Genomic DNA, 23,188 nt, shown 5'->3' on the forward strand with positions numbered 1-23,188 from the left:
TCTTTGTATAATGCCAATAAAGGTTTTATGTATGTATCTTATGTATAATAAAATGCATCAGGTCTAAGGCCTAAGATGATATGGTGCATATTATATTTTTGGCCTATGGGCTTGGTGTATGTTTTTAATTTTTTTAAAAGCTGTGCACAATAAATGTTTACATAATTTTATAACTTGGCCAAATTTCCTGACTTTGGACTGGATGCTGACTACACCCTGATGGCTGCTTGCCCCAACCTTGGACTGCATCTCTGACTTTGGACTGGAACACCCTGATGCCAAACCTGTCCTGCTAAGGAGCACATTTTAGATTCTAGGGAAAGAGAATGTATTTAAAATAAAGTCACCAACTAGATCCAGTTTTAGTCAGTATATGTGGGAACATTGCCATTTGGATTTCTCCAAATTCTCCCATGCTGGCCCTGCACAAAACAAGATTTGCATTTTATATGCCTCTCCCCAAAAGCACCAAATGTCTCATGTCCATCTTTGAAGTGAGCTTTCTTGCTCCCTCTCCCCTTCTCCAGCAAGGGTCGGTATCAAAGGCGCCTGAGCTCAGAGGACGGGTTTTTAAGCACCTGTTCCCCATCTGTCCTTTATTGCTTTCTAAGGCCTCCAGTTGGCCCTGGAGAGATGCTTTTCTAATGAATGTATTTATTACCCATGAGGGGCCACCAGATGTCTCCATAAGGTGCCGGGCTCTCATCTTGATGAGCACTTAGGTTGGTTAATTGAAGGCGGTTAGGTGCAAAGGCCACAACGGCCAGCGGGCTCCTATTTTTAGCTTGGGCAGCCCTGTCGCCAGTCGAGGACCTTGGTTATAAACTTTAGTAGGCTTGCTTTCTAGGACCGGGTCAATGGACTGCCAGGCCTGGCTTGGAGTGATCCAGGCCTATTTTTATCACTGCTGGGGAGAGGATCAAGGGGATCAAGATCACAGGTGTGTTTGAAAACAGCTTTCCTCAGGTTTGAAGGGCCTTGGAGAAACAAAAGCCAGAAAAAAATATCCTATATGCAAGTTTGAAGCCTCACTTTGTCCTAATGCCCCCAGTGGGGCACCTGATTTTTAAAAGAAGCAGAACCGCTTCATCCGCCTTGTCTGAAAAAAATCTAGAGCGAGGAATCGTACGGAAAAGGGCCGCAGAATATCCCAGTGGGCAGTGGCTCATGGGAAGTGTAGTCCATGGGTATCTGGAGAAACACAGTTTGGCCACCCCTGTAGGAATGACCGGAAGCATCTGCTGCACCGGGCTACATCGGTGCCAGCATCTTGTGCCCTTTCTTTACCTTTTTACCTATCTTTGCCAGTATGACATTGGCCATGTAGCAAGAGCAAAAATCTATACCTGGTCCAAGGCTGAGATGAGGCCTGCTGTGACTCTGGCGCCCTCTAGTGTACAGAACTGCTTTATCAGAAGCATCCTTCTGCTTTGTTTTTTGGGTCTTTGAGCTTGTAGCACCAAGAGAGCTTTTAGACGAAGAGAGATCACAACTTCAGGGATGTACTCTGATGGTGTGTGTGTGTGCACTTATCTGTTGTGTAAGGAAGCACAACTTTCAGTCAATCCTCAGTCTGTTCTCTTAATACATTAGGTGCCTATGAGAAGACACATTGGTGCAGTAGTTAAGAGGGGTGGCTTCTAATCTGGAGAACCTGGTTTGATTCCCCACTCCTCCTCCACATGCAGCCAGCTGGGTGACCATGGGCTAGTCGCAGTCCTGTTAGCTCTGTTCTCCCAGAGCAGTCCTGTCAGAGTTCTCTCAGCCCCTCTTACCTCACAAGGCGCCTGTTGTGGGGAGAGGAAGGGAAGGCGATTGCAAGGCTCCTTGAGGCTCCCTTTGTGAAAATCAGGGCATAAAAAACAGATCTTCTTCATTATGAGACAGGGATAAAAAGTTCGCTCCCATCTCTCTACTTTATGCATGATTTTATGAACGTCAATGAAATCCTCCTTTAATCATCTTTTCCCTCAATCAAAAGGCCACGGACTCTTCAGCTTTTTCTCCAGGAGAAGCATCTCTGTCTCCAACTTCTAGATTCCGGAGAGAGGAATCATGCGGAAAGAGGCCAATCTCCTTTTCAAGACAGGGCAATTAAAACTGTGTGCAGCATCCCCAAGTGCAGAACCCAAATTCCCTGGTTCAGTTTTCTTACTAAGCGGCCATGGACTGGCCATTTTGTATCAGCCTCAATCTCCCCATTGGCAACCTGGAAGTCATTATGCTGACCCCATCTTACAAGTCAGGATTACCAAAAGGGGAATGTTCAGATTTGAGGCCAGTAACGACGGAGAAACCAAGAAGAGTTCAGGGGAGAAGCTTTTGCGACTCAAAGCTCAGGGAGTTTTCTGGGCCCCTGAAACTTTCTTGGTGTGTTGCTGGACTCAAATCTGTAATTTTAACTGTAGACAAACACAACCGCCCTCTGAAACTGGTGATGTGTGCCTGAAATAATTTGGACCCTCTGAAGCCCTGAATCAACATCTAAGCATTTTTGTTTTAAGATATTTGCAGCTGTTCATGTTGGAGGGGAGTGTATTAAAAGAAAAAAAACAAATTTTCTGTTCAGCATTTGGTTGCAAAGAAAAGAAACACCTAATGGCTGTATTTTGATTTTGCGCTCCTCTAGATTCAAGCAGGACAGCCCCATAAATCTGTTATGGCCAAAATCACCTGAGAATTGGGTAGCATTGTAAGAAACCAGGAGATCTTGTGGCTTCAAGTTTTCCTATGGCCGTCCTACCCCATCTGGACAGCAGGTGGCAGAAATGTCTGTCAGTTGGCCTTTGATCTCCACCCATCAAAGGGGATGGAGAGAGTTGACACTTTTCTAGGGCTTTGCTGTTTACAGTAGATGTCAGCATCCATATTGCTGAAGCAAGAGCCCTGCAGCATGATTAAGAGTTCTCATCAGCAGGGCGGATTGCAGCAGTTGGGTCGGGAGCTTCCCTGCGGCATTTGGGGGAGAGACCGAGAACGGCGGCCAGAATGTGATCCCCGAGCCAAGGATCTAATCTAATCGAGGCCAATCAATCAGGCCGGTGCCTTTGCCAATGACGTCAAGTAACCGACAGGGTATCATTTGCAGGGGCGAACGGGCAGAGAATTCAGCTGAGTGGGCAAACGGTGGCCAAAGTGATTTTAAAAAGAGCATTTCTGGACTGGACTAAGAGGCCTCTGCGATTCCAGCATCCTTTTCCCGAGAGCTGTGGGCCGGATGCCTCCAAGAAGCTCACAAGCTTGCTTTAGCCGCTGGTAAATACCAGGAATGTAGAGCTGGATTTGGTGGTTCCGTAACATTTTCATGGCTAAAAGATGTTAAGAGAAAGGGAATTCAGCGATAAAGACTTAGGGTGGCCTTAAGAAGACATTCTCTCTCAGCCGTCCCTCTGTAACAATACTGGCCGACTCTTCAAGGTTGTTGTAAGCTTCATGGAAGTCCCCTGCTTCTTTTAAGCACTGCCCAGGGGCTGGGGAGGCCTGTTGTCCCAGCAACCGATGCCTTATGCCCGTGTATCTTGGAGAGGGGCTGTGGCTCAGGGGCAGAGCGTTGGCCTGGCATGCAGAAGGTCCCAGGTTCAATCCCCGGCATCTCCAGTTAAAAGGCCGAAGTAGCAGGAAAGTCTTCTGCCTGAGACCACGGAGAGCTGGTGCCAGTCTGAGTAGATGACGCTGACCTTGATGGACCAAGGGTCTGATTCAGCAGAAGGCCATTTCGTGCGTATCAGCAGGAACAGGGGCCAGGAGGAAGGCAGAACTGACTTCTTGATTGGGGAAACTGCAAACGGAGGAGAAACTCAACTCCTTTCCCCCAGCTCTGATCTAACCTTCCCCCTGCAACAAACATGCCTGCAATTGCAATCAATCCAACCTCTTACTGCAGCCTGAGCTCCCCCCACCCTGAGAAAAACGGCCTGACCTTCAACTCCTAACCGTCTAAGAGCCGTCTCTGCCTGGCCATCCATGCACAAAAGAATCCCTAAATAATACATTGAAACCAGCTGGCAGGGATGCTTTTGATGCCCATTTGTTCTGACAGAGCTGCACCCCCTTCCCTCCAGCTTGCGCTGAGCCCTGGCTGGTAGCTGCTCTCTGGAGGAGAACTGAAACCCACCCTCGGCTGGTTTCTCCCCTTCGAGCTGCCTGAAAGGAGAACGGCGCTTCGCTCTCGTCTCCGTTCGGGTTTTCGCTGGGCATCTGCCACTTGTCCCGTGTAAGAGGGTTTTTAAAAAAAATGTCCTTCTGTGCCAGCCTCCATCTCCTCCTGCAGCGCTGTCTGTCAAGCTACACTAGGGTGGCCTCTGCTTCCTGCCAGCTAGAGCCCAGGTCTCTCTAAGCCCCCTTCTGCTGGCTCCGAGACTCTCCCCTCTGCTCCCTTTGGGGCCGGATCTCACCCTTGCCTTTGCCCCAACACAAGCGGTGACGTGCTTCAGAATGAATCTGTCAGGTTCTCTAATAATGGGTGGTGGTGTCACCTGGAGGCTGGCATCCCTGAACATCAGTGGGGCCCAATGACTCAGGAGTCCCCCCTCCAAAGCAGCCCATTTCTCTAGGGCAGGGATAGTCAACCTGTGGTCCTCCAGATATTCATGGACTACAATTCCCATGAGCCCCTGCCAGCATTCACTGGGAATTGTCGTCCATGAACATCTGGAGGACCACAGGTTGACTACCCCTTCTCTAGGGGAACAAAGTGTTATTCCTAGGTTTATCCAGTCTTCTTCCTTCCCCTCCCTCACATTTTGGGTTGCAGCTACTGGGGGCTCGGACCCATTGTCTTATACTCTGCCATGTGCCAAGTGCATGCCGATGGCGCTATATAAATAACTATTATTAACGCTAAGAGTGCTGGATTTGAAGAGGGGGGGGGACTATGCAGTGCCGATAGGCTTGAGCACGCAACCCTAAAATCGGCTCATCTTTGTTGGGGAGAAGCCCCCCAGCTTCCGAGAACGTGGGGCGCTCATGTTCCTCCCTTCCCCAGCGTGCAGCGCAGAGAGCCGCGGGCCTTCCTGAGCCAGCCGTGCTCTCTGACTGTGCCTCGCGCATGAGCTTCCTGATTCAGATCCCCCGAGAGCGCCCAGGGCAGCGGCTTTGACCCCACCCATGAAAGTGCACAGCGCATTAATGCGCTCGGAAGCATGAGAGGAGCTGAAGGAGAAGCGTTTTCAAAGTCATCTGGCCAAAGAGCTTCCCAAAGGCTCAAGTGGCAGTCCGAGCCATTCATAATGGTTTAAGTGCGATTCTTTTTTTTTTTACAGCCAAATCCACCCCCTTCCCTTTTTAATTCCCCCCTCCGATGCCTCACGGAGAAATCAATCATTCCGGAACCCAATTAAGGAACTGCAGTGAGCCCGGAGAGGAGCGTGAATAAGGAAACGCAAAATTCTACAATGCTAAAGGGGGATGACTCATCCTTGCAGGGTGCCCTGCCACTCCGGGGCTTCCCAGGTGGTGAAATTCTCCACCTTCTCCTTCCCTTTCTTTCTAATGAGGTTTAGGCTTCCAATTTCCTTCAGGGATGAGAGATGCAGGCCTCTACACACACACACACACACATCTGAGAGGCACTGCGTGTCATTTCTTGAGAGAATCTGGACCCATTGCATGAAATGCAACCTGGCCAAGGAGAATAATATTATCAAAGCAATTGAGGTGTTTTTGTTTTGTTTTTTAACTGCAGTTGAAATGACCCAAAAGGGGATATCACGGCATGCAAAATGAGAAAATCAGGTTTTAAATGCATAATTTAACTTTGCTGAAGGAATCCCTGTCCCCAACAGATGTTCAAGAGGTTTGGGGAAGGTGAAGTAGCTGTTGGAGCGCAGGGGGAAAGGCTGAGCACAGACTAAATTTAGAAATCCTTTAAAACGATCATGGAGCTACACTTTGGCAGCCTGGGCCTGACACCATTGGATTGCCCATGGACTCTTAAAGCGGCAAACACTTCCCCATTAAAACAGATTATTCTTCACTGCAGGCCACAAAGCAAAGCTAGAACCCACCCTGAGAGGTTGGCTTTCTAGATGCAGGGTTCTCTTCTCTCCCCCTTTGTACCAGAGTGCATTCCATTGTGGTGGCAGTCTGTAAGGCCCGAAAATCTCTCAAAACTAGAGTTAATCTCCAGGCAGCAGAGATCAATTTCCTAGGTGGAAACAGCTGCTGTGGAGGACAATCAAGGAGAGACGGAAGTCCTAGAGTGACATCAGATCCCAGCTTAGCTCCCTTCCCCAAATCGTCAGGAATTGGAGTTGGCCCCCCTGAAGACCAATTCTCTGCCTGTAGAAATCTAGCTGCTCAGCAAACATGACATCTGAGTTGCGACTGGCCAGCAGGCTTGCAACCTAGCCGAGGTGGCTGCAGCAGCAGGGCAGAGATGGAGAGCCGATGGGAGCCCTCTCATTTCCCCAGAGGCGCTCCCCTCCCATGCGGGTGGCGCCATTTGCAGATGCCAGGCATTAAGCTCTTTGCTTTCCGCTGCCCTCTCCCCAGGCGCTTGCCTTCGAGGGTCAAGGATGTCACGCGGCACTAATCGAAAGCAAATGGCTGATGAATAATTAAGGGCCAAAGAAAGCCGCTCTTGAGTGGAGAGATCTAAGCAACTCCCTGCCCCCTTCCTTTTGGCTTCAGGTGCAGGTTTTTGGGCCTTATGGCACTAGAAAAAGTGGGAGGGGATTTACGCAAGCCCCCAAATTGTTCACAGACCTGCAAGCTTCACTCTCATTATTACACGGCTCTGCATAACTGCAGGCTTCTTTTTTGCTGATATTTTGCACCGGATTGTCATGCTTAAATTTTTATTTTAAAAACCAGGGCAGGTCATTGTGCAGATTTAACTGGGGATAACCTGTATTTTTATGCTAAAAATAAATCACCCGTGTTTCTTCTCCACCCTCCAAGCCACTGCCTCTCTGCGGCATGTCCATCTAAAATTAATTGGATGATTCTGGTAAGATTTGCTAAGATGGTCATTTTTTGCACACATGGCTCTTTGCCGACCACAGTCATCCTGCTAACACAGGACGTATTTTTTTCAGCTTCAGAGAAACGATCGCACCTGTTCTAACATCGGTAACACCTGCTCCATCAACACTTCAAGCAGAGATAGAGTCTGGGGGCATCTCAAAACAGGCCAAAATAGTTGCCAGGGAGAAGGCGGGGCTTCCATGCCTGGTCTCATTGCCCCGCCCCATGACTAAGTGCAAATCTTTAAGAGAGATGTTTTTTGTACCCCACTTTTTGCCACCCAAAGGAATCTCAAAGCGGCTTACAACCGCCTTCCCTTCCTCTCCCTGCCACACGGACCCTGTGAGGTAGGTGGGACTGAGAGCTCTGAGAGAACTGGGACTGACCCAGGTTTACCCAGCTGGTTGCACGTTGAGGAGGAATTAGGGGCTTCCAGATTAGGGGCTTCCGCTCTTAACCACTACAAAACAAAGCGGCAGAGATGCAAAGGCACCTTGCCAGCCGAAGTCTTTGGATGAGCCAGAGTTCAGCTTTTGCCACGCCAGAATTCTGGTTTCTTTGGCACAGTTTTGCATAGCAAAGACGGCCATGGGCTCGGCTTGTCCGCCTACTCACAAGCTTCCCTCAGGAAGCTCACCATCCTGAAATTCACAGTGTATGCCGTTGTGCCTGTAAGCTAACCCAGCAGCTCTCAAACTCAGTTTCTCATGGCTGCAGATGGGGCAAACCTCACCTGCAAAGCCCGCTGGGCACCTGTCCGCTCTCTTACCTGTTGCTGCCTCTCGGACTTTGGTCCTCCAGCTTTGCCATCCTAAGCCTTTGCCGGGCCTCCAGCCTCCTCAGCTCTCTCCATCCTCTTGCCAGGGCTGCTGAAACCAGAGATCTCCCCTTCCAGCCCCTCCCTCAAAAGCCACTATTGCCCCTTTGGCACCAAAATGCAATGACAGCATCCGTCGCAGAACCCTTTCCTCTCCATCCCCTGGTTCCCCTGCAAATCACATCGATAGCATAAGATAATTAGGAACAGGCGCTCCTAGCAGGGTTGCCAACTTCCAGGCGGTGGCTGGAGATATCCCGGTATTACAACTAATCTCCAGGTGACGGAGATCAGCTCGTCTGGAGAAAACGACCATTTTGGAAGGTGGACTCTCTGGCACTGAAGTCCCGCCTACTCCAGGCTTCAATTCCAAACTTTCCAGGTGTTTCCCAACCCAGAGCTGGCAACCCTAGCTAACTGACTACCTTAGCCCCAAGAACAGGCTGGTAGGCGAAAGAGGCAGCAAGCCAAGAAGTTAAATGGCCGGACTGTCCCTAAAGAGAGCTCTCCACTTCCCAGATGAAAACGAAGCATGCTCCTGTGTCTTTCAGCCCTGGAAGGAGTCAAAGGACTATGCAAAGTTTTCATACTGTTGCTTTCTAATTTTTCGCTCCTTTCAAAAGTCCCTTTTAGGTCTCCGTCGGGAAGCAAAGCGGGCTTAATCTGATCCAGCAAGCATTTCTTTGTGGAAGGGGTATATATGAACGTGCATCCGGGAACTTCGCTCCCTGCACACAAAAGGGGAGAGAGGCAAGCCGGAGTTGCCGCTCAGTGGCCTGATGCTAGAATCCCACCGATCTGCCAATCACCGGCAGGCCTGATCTAACACTTTCCCACCCACCTCTTGGCAGGAGGGAGGGAAACTGTATATTGTCTCAACATCTGTTCCCAAGTCTCCCTGCATCAATTAAGGGGGGGGGGTCATATCAAATTCAAATTGCACAACCGCTATTAATGCTTCAGGGGGTCCTCTTAATGGAGGCAGCACCCCTGCAGGGTTCGCAGCTTTAATCCCCCCCCCCCCAAATGCCTCATACATGCAAGGGAAGGAGGAGATAAAATGGGCTGCGGCATTCAGGTGGCAGGTGACGTTTTGGGATGCAGAATGTTCTCAGGATTAGGAGTGGTTTAAGGAATCATGGGGCCTGTAGCAACAGAGCCAATCTAAGCACTTGTGGGGCTGCAGCAGTGTACAACTGCATAGGGAGCAGACGAGCCCTCCACAGTGGAGACGTTGCTCCAAGTGTCCTTAAAGAGGGGAAAGGGGAAGAGAGAGGATAAAGCTCTGATCCGGGGGGGGGGGGGGGGAAGCAGGTAGCCCATGGTCCATTGAAGCAATTACTCTTGGTTAGAGGGAGAAAGAAAACCACAAGGCATTGGGACAAACTCATGTCAAACTGTTTTATTACATCTTAAATAACAGTACATTTTAATATAGTATCTATCTTGCATCCAGCTTTCTTGAAGTACACTGACTTTAAAATTAAATACAAAAGGTGAAGGAGGATACAAAGGTGTGGAGAAAGCTCTACGGATAATAGTTTCGGGGGGGGGAGAGGGGCGGAGGGGAGGTGAAGAAGATTGTAGTTTTTAAAATTTTCAGTATCATCATTTTTTCCCCCAAAACGCCAAATCCAGGCCTAAAAACGCACGATTACAGCACACTGTATACAGAAATGTTGGAGGGCTAGGAGGGGGGGAACCAGAGTGGAGAAAAATCACAGCTGCAGCGTGGGGAGGGGGATTTTGATAGATCGATGGTAGAGAAAAGTTTGACAGAACAATTTACTATTCAAAAAGCTGCTTAGGGGTTTTCTGTTAGGTTCCCCCCCTCCCATTTTCAAAAACCAAGTTGGGTCAGCCAGCTCATTAAGGAAGCCAAAAAGGGGTGTGGGGGGTAGAGAAGCGATCAGAAAGCTGCCTTGGTTATAGCCAACTGGCCATTGAGAATTTAAATTTATGGAGGGCCATCTGTAATTCCGCCCTCCTCTGCACCCCAGAATCAAATCTACAGCAAAAGCTGAAGAGGCCATTAAAAATAATTTTTTTTTGCTGACAGTGACTTATTAATGCTGCTCCAGGGTGTGCATAGACTGGTATTTTTCGCTATTCTTCATTTTTTTTTTAATGTATGGAGTAGCGACAGTAAATGCGGAGTATGGCAATGGGTACAGCTCATCTTTTTAGTAGAGGGGGAAAAAAAACGAAACAAAACCGGGTACTTGGGATGGAAAAAAAAAACACACTGAAGGACACATTAGCATTTCTACAGCATGCGATTTCTAAAGAGTAATCCAACCCAATGTGGCGAACAAAAAAAAAAAAATCTTTCCATTGTTCTTGTTTAACTTAGAAAGTTTGAGATCATTATTATTTAAAAAAAACCACATTAATTTGTACATTGTTTCATACACAAAGAATTTATGGAATAGCCAAGCGCTGAACAGGTTTTCCTCTTTGCAAAATACAAACCCGCTCTCCCATAGAACCTTATTTGTTGAGATTGCGGAGTAGCATTAAGGGCCTAATTTGCCCTCCAGTTGGACATGATTAAATCCAAGCTATGTCAAAAAGAGGGGGGGGGGGAGAGTAGGAATAATAATCATGAGTGAGGTGGGGTGGAAAAAAACCTAGAATTTGCATTTTGTTAACCCATAAAACGGTGAAATTTTTTCTTTTAAACATTCAAGACCATGTACAGCATGTGCTTGGTTACCTTACTTAAATTTGTCCTATATATGCAGTAATTGTGCAACAATCTGTGATGCTAAGACAGAAATTTAAAATAAAAAAATTCAGGGACTAAATTTACAGCATTAACAATCCCAGAAGCACCTGGGAATGGACTCCCTTGTATTGACTGTAAAAGCAACTGTGTTTAAAAAAAATAATAAAAGGAAATATGGACCAATAGTAGATAGCCATCCTGCTACAAACACGACTTCAAAATTTGAAAGTGAGAGTAAAACAAAGGCAACCCCCCCACCCCAACTCTAAAAAAAAAAAAAAAAGGAAAGTAAAACCAAATCAATGGTTTATAATCTTTAACTACAGTGAAAGTTAAAAGTTTTCTGTTTCACTTTTTGTTTTCTGGACATGCTTACAGAAGTGTGTTTTCTTTAGTTTGCTAGACGAGAAGTGGTCCCCAAAAGAATGCACAATATATTTTTTTTAAACTTCTTTCGCTATTTGTATGTAACCACAGAGATTCTTCATTTTAGGAGATAATTGTGCTCTTCGTTTCAGCAACAGGAGTCGGGGAGAGGTCTTGCCCTCTGGTGGCTGGGTAGGAGGGAGGGGGGGAAGGGGGAGGGGGTCCAAGTTAGTATGGTTGGATTGGATACGTTATTTTAAATTTTTTGACCTTGGTGGAAAAGTCTTCCAGTCAGCACGGAGTCCGCTGCTATTCTGACATACAAATACACACATACACACACACAAAAAGAGCTTGGTTAAGATTTACACAGCTGAGGGTGACAACAATCTTCAGAGTTAATCCAATAACCTTTCTCCTGCTTTCGACTAATTTGGGGGCTAAGTTTATAGACTTTGAACCTGGTCTATCCAAAGCCAGCTTTCAAGAATGCTTACAGCGGGATAGCCTTTTCGACAATCCTTCCAAGCATGAAAATACAGCCATAAGGAACCAAAGATGTCGTGGGTGGAGTAGCAAGAAACGAAGATGCGGGCCTCTGGGGAGGTGGGGGGTGGGCCTGTACAGAGAGACAAGTCCGCCAAAGGCCCAGCTGGGATAGGTTTGCACCCTGTGCAGGAAAGGCACAAATATCCTGAACCACAAAGTAACCCTAGCTCAGAAGAAGCTACCCAAACACAAGGGTTCTCACATTCAACAAAAGATATGCTCTCTCTGAGCATAAATGGTCTCGTGGATATATAGCTGCCTTCTGGCCTAGGCATACTCAGTATACTCTCTAGCAGCACCCCTGTGCCTCACCAAAGTGAACAGAACCCGCACAACCACCAAGGTCTGCTCTTGTGCAAATCCCATCCATTGCAAAGGAGGACTCAACTGACCAATGGGAGGGGGGGATCCCCTCCCCAGGCCTTTTCTGAAACGAAGGGGGCACTCTTCCTAAACGCCACTGCATTCCCAAGGACTTCAGCTGAAAACGAACCAGCTTTCATTCTTCCTTGCAGACCTCACAAACACATTTCGTTTCGGTGGGGAGGTTAGGGGAGAAAGCATTCTGTGCTCTTAGCGTGCACAGACTTTTGACGCAGCATTCCTTCTTTGGCCATAATGCCAAAATCAAAAGGACCAAGCAAGCTTATTTACAATATATAGACATGACTTCATTATCGAGTCTCACTGACATTCTTAAAAAAAAAAACTGTCCTAAACTCCAGCTAGATATTCACATGCGGTTACGTGTACGAAGTGCATGCAGCCCGCTGGAGTTCAGTCCCCTCCTCTGCAGACTGGAAGCGGAGGCTTGCTTGGGATGGCCCCACACAAGCTCCACCCAAAGAAGTGGAGGCTGCCCAGGAGAAAGGGCCTGAAGGGTGGAGGGTCACTAATGCTTTCAGATGGAGGGGGAGGACAGTGCGCGTGTGTGTGGGGAGGGAGGGAGGGAGGGGAAAGAAATGAAGGCCCTTTGTGCAATCAAGAAACTGGTTCGAGAGGACTGTTCTAGTTCTTGCCGGTCTGTGCCATAATGCCCCCACCCGGCCGCCCTCCCAAAATACCTACAGACTTTAGTTCCAGATCTTGAGGAAGCTGTCCCACGATCCTGTGGCTACAGCCATGCCGTCGTCAGTCACGCCTAAGCAACTGACACGATTGTCATGGCCAGCTAGGACACCTAGAAATGTAAAAAGAAAGGGGAAAAAAAAAGGGGGGGGGGAGAAGTGAGATACAGAAAGGCAAACATTTCAAGAGCTGCTAAGTTCCAACATAGGATTCATTACAAGAAAGATTCAGAAGACATCAAGCTCTTCGGGTCACTCCTCTTGGCTGTCGGGGGACAGCCTAACGTGCCTCACGGGGTCGTTGTGAGGATACAGCGGAGAGAAGGAGAACAATATAAGCCACTGTGGGTCTCCACTGGGGAGAAAGGTGGGCCACAAATGACTTTCAATGGGTTACATCACTTTTTCAGCTTTCTGACCATGAAGGAGCCCCTGACATAATTTCTCAGGCTTTGAGTGATGTCAACTGGCCACGCCTCCTTGCCACATACCCCGGGAGCTTTACAGGAAGTGACATCACCACCTGCATTAACAGGCAAGCTTGAGGCAGACTGAGGGAGGGGAAGAGACAAGCGGGTGGTTTAAAGCAGGAGCAGGTGGTGCAGGCTCCGCCCCCTGCTTGTGGCTGAGTCCATTGAGGCAGGAGGGGAAAGGCCGCTGACCCCTGGTTGGGAATCCCTGGGTTACATGAATAGGTACCTATTTAATTCAGATCTGAAGGCTCATTCTGCATGAGTTTCTTTCTCAATATTACATGGGCATGCTGTATAAAAAATATATTTATTTGTTGTAGCTTGATCCTTTTGACACATATTTGAAGGTACAGGGCTGAGTTTATTTCCCATCTTTTCTTCCGCAGGCAGACATGAAGCTCCCTTCTGCACAAAAGCTTCGCTGCTGAATTCAACCACAGCGCTAAGTCTGCCACTTCTTGAACGCCGGAGCTTCTCCCGTGATGAAACTCATGGGAGAGCCGCTCCTGCACACAGGGAGCACCCTGGAGTAGGCACGGCGTTTTCAGCTGGGGGGTAACTGAGGGCACCACCAACGGCACCTGTCATTCCGCATTCCATCTAGCTGGCAGGCTGCGGATGAAGCCCTCTGAATACAGTTTAAAGGGGACCACCAAATACATTTACTTGAGTCCCGCAGAAAGCTGCAGGGCCACTCTTTTTAACAGCCCTCTTGCCAAGTTTTGGGAAGTGTTATTACAGGCTTTCTGCATAAAATATGCATGCTGCGATGACAATTATTGCCCATCTCCATAATCCATTAGAGCCATAGAAATGTCAAGGAAGACTCCCAATTCGAGCCAGCAGCCTCTGTGCATCAAGCAATAAAAACCCTGCCCTTCCTGAAGTCTGGGGCCAAAACTGCAAGCACAGAGGGGCTGAGAGCAGCCTGGAAAATTTATGGCTCCAAATAAAAAGCCGGTCTCATGGACTGCAGGGGCCGCCACGTCATCGGCCCTGGCGTGTTTATGGGCCGAGCTTGGGGGGAAGAAACAAAGCAGTCTCCTTGGCCGCCTAATAAGAACGGGAACCTCGAAGGCTGAGCAGCTAGCGCATAAAACAAGAGAGATCTATTGATTGCAAAGTGCACAATCACCCCTGATTAAAAACAACATTTGTAGATGGGAGATAAATCACCCCTGATTAAAAACAACATTTGTAGATGGGAGATAAAAATGAGGAGGTGGCGACACCACGTCCGCTAAGACATTGCACAAATGTCAGAGACAGAGTCCCTTTATTGGCATAAACAAATGTACACAACGCATACAACAACCACACATACAGCAGCCCACGCCCCTTTGGACAAACTTGCCCAAAGTTTTGTGGCACAAAGTGACCCTCTCTGTTGGGCGTGGGCTCCTCAATAGAGGCAGGCCTGATTTGACAGCAGAACTGTACTAGTTAGTACCTGGATGGGGGGGACCACCAAGGAAGCCCAGGGTCACTCTGCACTTAGCAGTGATTTCTTGCAGTTTTCCCCTTTTGGGTCCTTACTTGGATGAGCCTGACTAGTCTGATTCCGTCGTATCTCAGAAGCTACTTGGACGGGAGACTATCAAAGAAGTCCGGGGTCCCTACGCAGAAGCAGGGAATGGCAAACCCTCTCTGAATGTCTCTTGCCTGAGAATCCTACAGGGTCACCGTACATCAGCTGTGACTTGACTGGCTCTTGTGCAAACAAGAGTCGCTGCCTTGGCTGAATTCTTCCTCTGCCTTTGGGAATTAACAACCCTGCACGCCTCATTCATTGTAGCAGGGCGGGAAAATAGATCAGAAATACCAAATGAGACAAGTGTGACCCTCTCGGTTCTTAGCTTCTCGGTTCCTGGATTCCGTGAGTGGGGAACCCTCTGGCTCTCCCCTCACAATGATGGCAAATTCTTGCCAAGTGGTGCGTCAGATTGAGTATACGAGGAGCAAAGCTTTGATATGTATTTGTAGCTTTTCCAAGGAAGCGTCTACAATTGCTATTCAGAGGAGGAAATTTTTTTGCTGAGCAGAGTATTTGGGATTATAAAATCAGCAGCTACAAATCATTACTACTTGACAGTTACCGTTACCCTTAAAAAAAAAAAAGCAAAAGGCGTTCATGCTCAGAGGAATACTAAGCAGCTTTAAGTACTGCTGCACAACACGACTGCCAACCTGATGCCTGAATCATCCTGGGGAAATACTAACAGGGTAACATTGAGCGAGGTTCTTCATAGCAGGCATTGTGCTGCACATAATATGGAACATGTCCACACACTTAGTTGTATGTACCCCGTATATCTGCACACATGCAAACACGCAGGTATTAGGGTCCAGTTTGAGATCAAATAAGAAGAATGAACCACAATAAACACTCCACTGCTTAACAAATGACTACCCCTCTCCTGCATGCAAATTTGATTTCCTGAGAAGGAGGCTCCAACAAGCAGGCTTCTAAGTCCTTGTGCGTGCAACGAAAAAAACAAAGTTAGGGAGACGGGGGATCCAGCCTGCCAGAAATTTCCCACACCACGCAGAGACCTCCACAAATCCGAAATAAAAATCTCTCTGGGTTAAAGCTCCTCTTTTCCCTGCCAGTCTCCATCACTCACCTTGTGAACATCAAAAAAAAAAAAAAAAGCCTCCACCGGAACAGATGAAGCCCACCCATACTGATTTGTACCATCAACCCTCAGCGTGGCTTTTTAAAAATCTGAACAGCAAGCAGAGATCAAAAAGACAAACATGGGGCAATTAAGATGTCTATCTGGTAGAGATTCAGCCTATTCTGCAGTGTTTTTGAAAACTTTCAAAAAGCCCCAAACCTCTGGGTCATCATCAATTGTAAACAGGCGTACCTAAATAAACAAAAATGTTATATGGATCTGACCCCTCTCCCCTGTGGCAACGGGAACTGCACCGCATGATGTTTCTGTGTGAACTCAGGTCTAGGCCTCTCCTGCCTGCCCCTCCAGTCCCACCCCTGTTCTCGATCCTCTGCACCCCACTGCTTATCAGACCCGCCTTCCTTCAGAACGCTAGGAGTGCTCACCGCCTTCCTAGGGCCCCCCTACCGTTTAAGAAACCCGCGGCTTACCTGCTCTGTCGGCTTTGAGCGTGTCCCACACGTTGCAGTTGAAGTCATCGTAGCCAGCTAGGAGGAGACGCCCGCTCTTGGAGAATGCTACAGAGGTGATGCCACAGATGATGTTGTCGTGGGAATAAACCATAAGCTCCTGGTCGGCACGGAGATCGAAGAGCCGGCAGGTGGCATCGTCGGAGCCGGTGGCAAACGCGTTGCCATTGGGGAAGAACTTGAGGGAAACGAAGGAAAAGGGTAGGTGTCATGTCACAAGTGGGAAGTTCCCTGCGCTCATCAGGAGGCTTCTACAACAGCTGGACAGCTAGCTGCTGTCCCCGCGAGAAGTTCTTTGTGAGGGCTATGTGTCTGCCGTGAACAGACATGCCGGCAACCCTGACATTTAAGGAAAAAGCCCACAAAAGTTCTTACGTACACATATGGCGTTGATGTCCGACTCGTGGCCGGTGAAGGTCTGCCGGCACATCCCTTCTCGGACATCCCACAGCTTCGCGGAGGCATCGCAGGCACCGGAAACGAAACACTTGGAATCAGGAGCCAGGGACAGGCTCATGACATCTCCAGTGTGACCAGTAAACGTGGTGGTTTGTTGGCCGGTTTCTATGTCCCACAGGGCGCTGGCAGAGGTATTAAAAGAAGACCTCAGAAGACTTGTCTCCAAGTTGTAATAATCAGCACACACACACACACACACAAGCAAACCCTTTTTGCCCCCTTCCGCACAGAAAAATCAGCATGCCAGGGAGAAGTCTAAGTCAGAACCCTCCTCTCCGTCTTGCTAGCACCTGTGGTGAAGAATGATTTTTTTCCAAAGGGTTGGGTGGAGCATCCACCATAGAATCATGGGGTTGGGAGGGGCCATACAAGCTATCTAGTCCAATCCCCTGCTCAATGCAGGATCAGCCTCAAGCATCCAGGAGATCTGTCCAGCCACTGCTTGAAGTTGGCAGTGAGGAGGAGCTCAGCACCTCCTTAGGCAGCCTATTCCACTGCTGAACTACTCTGGCTGTAAAGAAGATGAAGTTTACCATTCGTATCATGCTTTCAAGTGCCCAAGGATTTTGTGGCAGCTTTTGTAACAGCCCTTTATTGTAAGGGGTGACTGTTACCATCTCCATATTACAGATGGAAAAGTTCAAATGAACTTGTTTACCTAGGGTGACCGATGCGTTCATGGGAAGGGCGAGATATGATTAAGAAATTTCTTGTGTCTCTCAGCTGCTAGGCCAACTCAGACCCAGATTAAGCTTTTGCTGGCTTATGGTGTGTGTGAACGGGAAGAGGAGGAGACAAAATCTGGGCAAAAACTCTATGGCTAATCTACAGGTCATTAGGGCAGTGATGCAGGCCTTTCAAGGCATGCTGGCTGGGCCTTTTTTTTGGGGGGGGGGGAGAGTTCCCCCCACTGGCCACCTGATCAGCGGGGGCTGGGAACCCACATCTCCACCGAGGTGTGGATGTGTGTGTGGTCTGACAACCCTTAATGAACTCTCATCATGCCAATTCCCACTTCTTCTGCTGAACATGTTGACCAGGCCTCAGCCACTGCTTAATAAGTGCTTGTAGCCACCTGAAAACTGTACAGCAGTGGCCTCCGGTCAGAGGCACAAAGGAACACTTTGCCACGTTGTCAGCAAGCCCTCATGCATTGCAGATCTACACTGTCTCACGCTGTCAGGGGAAGGTTTTCCTCCACAATATTAATGCACAAGCCCATCCCTTTAGAGATACTATTGGCCTGGCCCTTACCAAGTGGTATCTCCGGAGCTGGTAACAATCTGATTATCGTCCACGAAACGGCAACATGACAAATAGCCTGCAATGAGGAGACACAAAAATACCCCAAAGCTTAAAAACATCTCCAAATTCCCATTCGGCTCACACCCAAGGACATTGGCTATTAACTGCTGCCTTTTCTTTGGAAAATTGATCCAAAGCATCTTAACACTTAATAACAGTAAAGTTATTACTACTCCTGAAATAAGTACAATAACTGCGGTAAAGAAGCCACGTTAGAAGAGTAAGGAGGGGACAAAGGCTACATCACATGGCCACTGCTAACACCCCCAACTGCTACTGCCACTGCTAACAACCCTCTGCCCCAACTTTGAACCAAGCATATCCACCCTAAACAGAGAGGACAACTCAGGCATGTAAGCAGCATAGCCGGCTTTAGTTAGGACAGAGGTAATAAACTTCATCTTGCCATATTAGCAGCACAGGACTGTCAGTTCTTCCTGTGTCCTTAAGCTGCTCAGGTAAACACTGGTCCATGTTGCCTGATCAAGCAAGATTGCTTTCAGAATAAGACTAAGCCTTTATTTAAAAAGCCCATTAGCCTTTTGTATCTATCAGACAGTGTCGGGGGGGGGGGGGGGCGACATCCTTGCAAAGTTTGCATTTTAAGTTAGAACAATGTCAATGCATAGAGCTTTCACTACTAAACCCCCCCCCCCAAAGGCTATCATTTCCTGTCTCTCTCCATCATCAAAAATAAAAACTTTTATAGATGCTCATTTGACAGGGTTACCATGGCCACCGAGAATCAGTTTCGACTCCATGTCAGTAGCCGAGTATTCAAACTCCTGTAAATTCTTCCCCCCCCAAAAAAAAATTTCAAGAAATTTCACTGTGTTCCAATATGGCTCAGTACATCTGCAATTCATTCCATTAGATTGGGAGCTCTAGCTTTTCTGGATTATAAATAACTATTCATTGCCGAGTAACTCCAGTTCCCCTCTGCGAGCCGTTTCCAGAGGGTTCCCTTTAGTCTGTATCAGCAAAGACTTGCCGAGGCGGAAAGCCAGCAAGACACAGAGCCCGCCTGAGGTTTCCTCTTAAGAACCGCTAAAGGTTTTTCCGGAGCCAAGCTGGCAGCCTCTGGAGGAAGAGGCCTCTGTGCTTGGCCACACCTCGAGATTTTGTTCTTTTGCAGCAAACAAAAGGCGAGCGTGAAGCCATGACACGGCTCCGGGGGTTGCGACCACGCGAGGTGGGACTTCTTCTGAGCCAATTCTTTCCCCACTGCTCTTCTGACGTACTGCTACTAAATCCAGGAGGCAAATGGAAAAGCTGCAGGGGGACTGCTGAATGTCACAGGCTGTCTCTAGGAGCACAAAGATATATTAAACTCCTTGGTGTATTCGCCACCCCTGCTTTGCAGCCAAACATCGGCTCTCGATTCAGAACAGAATACAAAATGACAGAGTACTAAACCACAGGAAAATTGACTGGTGTAGCGGGCCACAACACTATATGAAACACAGTCCTTCATATCAAACTCAATCCTTGTTTATTTTTGCTTGGAGACATAGATGCAGCAGAAAAGATGAAAACAGCTGCTGGTGGCTCACACAGACCTCCTGCAGTGCTTATTCTGACCTTCAAACTGCCCGATGGGCCTCCTTGTTTTGACCTTCCTTGCAACTGAAGCTGTTCGACGGCCTGACAAACCAGGTCTCTGTAAGATCAGTAGTTATTGACAACGGAGACCTGGTTTGCCGGGCTATTGAAGACTCTGAGTCACAGGGAACATCAAAATAAGAAGGTACGTTGAAATTTGGGTAACAACATTGCACTGAAGGGGGTTCCATGACGGGAACGTCTGCATTATTTCTATATTGTCAATCTGAGCTTCGAGCAATCGTTTGCATCTTTTATGTTACGTATCGAATCTCCAAGCAAAAATGAAGTTTGACATTAAGGACTTTATTCCCTATAATATTGTGTTACGCTACATGGGTCACTTTTCCTGCTGCACTTCCTTTACCGTACAGCCTTTCCTATTGCAGCTAACAGAGTATCAAACACAGGGAGGGGAAGCTGGCGCTGGGAACAAGACCCGACTCTTTCCTGCCCTTCCTAACATGGGCCTGTTGATTGTAGAAAGTGGACAGAGATGGAGCTAGATCCAGGCAGAAAGCCATAAAGCAGGAGGAGACATTAGCATCACTAAGCCGTCCCAGCACACCTGCACGTACCTGCATTCTGAAAGCATCTCCATACTACAAAAACTTGGAAGGTCGTTTCGTAGTCATTTCCTCCCCGCTGGGACTACAGATTTCTCTGTATGTATAATCACAGCCATCTTAACCAAACCACAATTCCCAAGATCCTTTGCGAGAAGCCGTGACAATGAAACTGGCATACAAGCGATATCGTTTTATTGGGCAGATGCACATCCACCTTAAGATCTAGTCACGAGTGCGCCACCTGCATGAAGGTGAGCCAAAGCCCAGCTTGTTTCTATTAGCGCTTTAAGAATGCTGACTGGAGGAAAATTTAGCTTGCTGGTTTATTTAACAGCATCACGAGGGCGTAAATCAAGATTTAAAGTTGCAAACAGGACCAAGGCGCCGGACAGGGAAGAAAGAAAATGCCTCAGTTCCTGAAATGTTGTTAACAGTGCAAAATTATTTTCAGCTCGTGCAGTGCTGCACTTGGCAATATGCAAGTCCATTCAAGGGACTCTGTCAAGTTTGGGGAAGTCAAGGGCAAAGTGACTTATGAAGTGACTGCAGATGCCAAGGGAAGCTATAAACGCTTGTTATTTACATGCTACTGCTCAAAAAGCAAGCTCTAACGGCTACGCTGCTGTGCCATCCCCCCACACCTTTATACAAAATTGGCGCTGAACAGAACAATAAATATGGCTGGTTTGGCAAAAGTTAAGACTTGCAGGCAGGCAGGCAAAGCATACCAGCCCCTTCCAATGACGTCTTGCATCTGCAGCACATAACACAAACTCTGTGACAGACTGGCTGGAACAGTCCATTCAAGCAGCTTGCTCAGTGGCCGTCACTGCAATTTATTTATGCTAGTCCACCGGCATTTCAGCTCCAAATCTAAGCCCAAGCAGATACTAAACCAGGGGTAGTCAAACTGTGGCCCTCCAGATGTCCATGGACTACAATTCCCATGAGCCCCTGCCAGCGAACGCAGAGGGCAACTGGAGTTGCTCGGCAATTAATAGTTATTTATAATCCAGCAACGTAGAGCTTCCAATCTAATGAAATGAATTGCAAATGTACTGAGCCATATTGGAACATGGTGAAATTTCTTGAAATTTCAGACATGTGGAGGGCCGCAGTTTGACTACACCAAGAAATCACGACCCTACAGGCCGCTCTTCCAAGAAAAATCACAGAAAGTGACCCTGGCTCACTTGAGGATTACTTGGCTTCCGTTTCTTTTTTTCAAATAAGCTGGAGGAGGAAGGAGAACACCTTGAGGGCGACTGGAGGCAGACGCTTACCTGTGTGGCCGGCCAGCTCACGGCTGACGCGTACGTTACCCTCGCGCGTTTTCAGGTTGTAGATGGAGCAAATGTTGTCAAGACCACCGCAGGCCACGTAGTTCCCAGATGGAGCATAAGCACAGGTCATGACCCAGGAGGAGCGCAGAGGAATGGCATGAACCTAGAAGGAAGGACACAGGCTCAATCAGGAATTTTGCCAGGATCCTCGGCCCCTGGGGGCCAAGCACAAGGACAGGGGAAGTGGCCACCCAAGTCAACGGGTTTTGGCAAGTCCAAGTTTTCCAGAGGAGCAAGTCCAGGGTTTCAGGCACTCCTACAAGAACTTCTTCCTCTTTGCTATATCGCAGTGTACACCCAGGGAGTTTGCATATGCTCCTGCTGAATCCACAGAAGTCCAAAGTCTCCTTGGGTGCCCAAGGGATGACTAACTGTGTGGTACTTTGGTTCTTGGCCTTAGGATTTCTGCTTTTCCTCTTGCACATTTATTCTTTCTCCTCTAGTTCTCAGCTCCCTGCTTCTCCGTGCCCATAAGTACTCAAGGTGGGAAGGTTTCATTTGTCACATGCTCAGAGGACTTGCTATGAAGTAATGCCCTTGAGTTCTTTATGTTTACTTGATCGGGGATTAGAGGAAGCGGCATGTGCCAGGCTTCACCTGTCAACTGCCAAGCATGCGGCTGCAATGGGTTATGTGCCCCACGGTGTCAAAAAGACAGCCATTTATAATCAGCGCTGAGCCTCTACTTGGCTGCTAACAAAAGCGCCTCAAAATGGTTGCTTGGCATTGCATCACTACCAAAGGACAGGGTTCTACAGCCGTTCCTTTTCTCGTTTGTTTTTGTTGCTTGGGACCGTCATCGCACACCCCGCACAACTGCAAGACTCCTCAGCTACAGCAGTGCTGCTGGGATATATTTTTAGACTCTACTTTGTACGAGCAATCTATTCAGAGACTTATGAAAATACTAATCTCAATCTACACTCTGGTTATTGCAGAGTTGTTGTCCAATTTCCTGGGTTTGAGGAACACTCTCCACTGACAAAACACACGGAATGGGGAAGGAGCGTGCGCGCGCAAGAGGAGAAACAGAATTAATGGCCTCTGATTAGATCAGGGGCAGGGGATTTCCAGCCTGTTGAGGACTTCCTTTGGCAGAGCAGGGTTTGCCAGCTTCAAATGCCTGGCCCCCATCGGGGCACAAACTTGTGCTTGCTTGACCTGGAGGAGAGGCACTAGGGAAGGAAAAAAACCCACTTGGCTTTCACAGAGCTGGCCAGAAGTATGCACAAAGCACCAGCAATAAAAATAAGGGCACCGTGGGGGGTGGGGGTGTTAGCCCCTTTTACTCAGTGAAACTAGATTAAGTTTAAAACAGATGGACTGCACCCCTTGGATACTCCCAATCAAGATGATTCCATTCCCACCTGCAGGGTGGGAAGCAGGGACTGAAATCTGCACGAGTGAGTGACGGTGAAGTTGATTTTGGATGAATGAGTGCAAAGGGTAAGGGTGCCCTCCTTCATAAAAGGTGTTAAGTGAAGGACAATGCATCCTGAAACCAAGCACAATTAAGACCACAAAACATGTTTGTATATCCAGAAGGCACAACCTTTACGGTTTGGAGAAGGTGGGCTAAGGGAAGTGGGGATGGCTTTGTCACCTGCAACAGCAGACTCCTGCCCTGTGGTCTGCGCCTTCTAATATACATTCCCCATTCTGATGATCATTCTTTGAGGGCTTTGGCACAAGGACCAGATGCTTAAACCTGTCCTCACCCCTTCTCCTTTCAGGGGTTTGGGGACGAGAGATCGCACAAGTTACTCCAGCCTCTGTCTTTCTCGTCTTCACTAAGA

The 23,188-nt window shown here is 48.1% G+C and overlaps 1 protein-coding gene across 3 annotated transcripts in view; it reads right to left on the reverse strand.

Moving 5' to 3' along the window:
* Positions 1 to 9,170: 9,170 nt before the first annotated feature.
* The window catches only part of GNB1 (G protein subunit beta 1), a 54,780-nt gene continuing 40,762 nt past the window's right edge, over positions 9,171 to 23,188 (reverse strand). For 2 of the 3 annotated variants that reach the window (XM_077312618.1, XM_077312616.1), the window contains 6 exons: positions 21,333 to 21,495; positions 17,828 to 17,894; positions 16,494 to 16,695; positions 16,076 to 16,292; positions 12,495 to 12,606; positions 9,171 to 11,191 (listed from right to left, as the gene is read on the reverse strand). In XM_077312618.1, coding sequence (XP_077168733.1) covers positions 12,500 to 12,606; positions 16,076 to 16,292; positions 16,494 to 16,695; positions 17,828 to 17,894; positions 21,333 to 21,495 — 756 coding nt within the window. In that variant the 3' untranslated portion in view covers positions 9,171 to 11,191; positions 12,495 to 12,499. The remainder of the gene's footprint in view (positions 11,192 to 12,494; positions 12,607 to 16,075; positions 16,293 to 16,493; positions 16,696 to 17,827; positions 17,895 to 21,332; positions 21,496 to 23,188) is intronic. The other variant, XM_077312617.1, reaches the window with a different exon arrangement.

The sequence above is a fragment of the Paroedura picta genome, chromosome 15 (genome assembly GCF_049243985.1).
Source record: "Paroedura picta isolate Pp20150507F chromosome 15, Ppicta_v3.0, whole genome shotgun sequence".
In the NCBI taxonomy this organism is placed as follows: Eukaryota; Metazoa; Chordata; class Lepidosauria; order Squamata; family Gekkonidae; genus Paroedura; species Paroedura picta.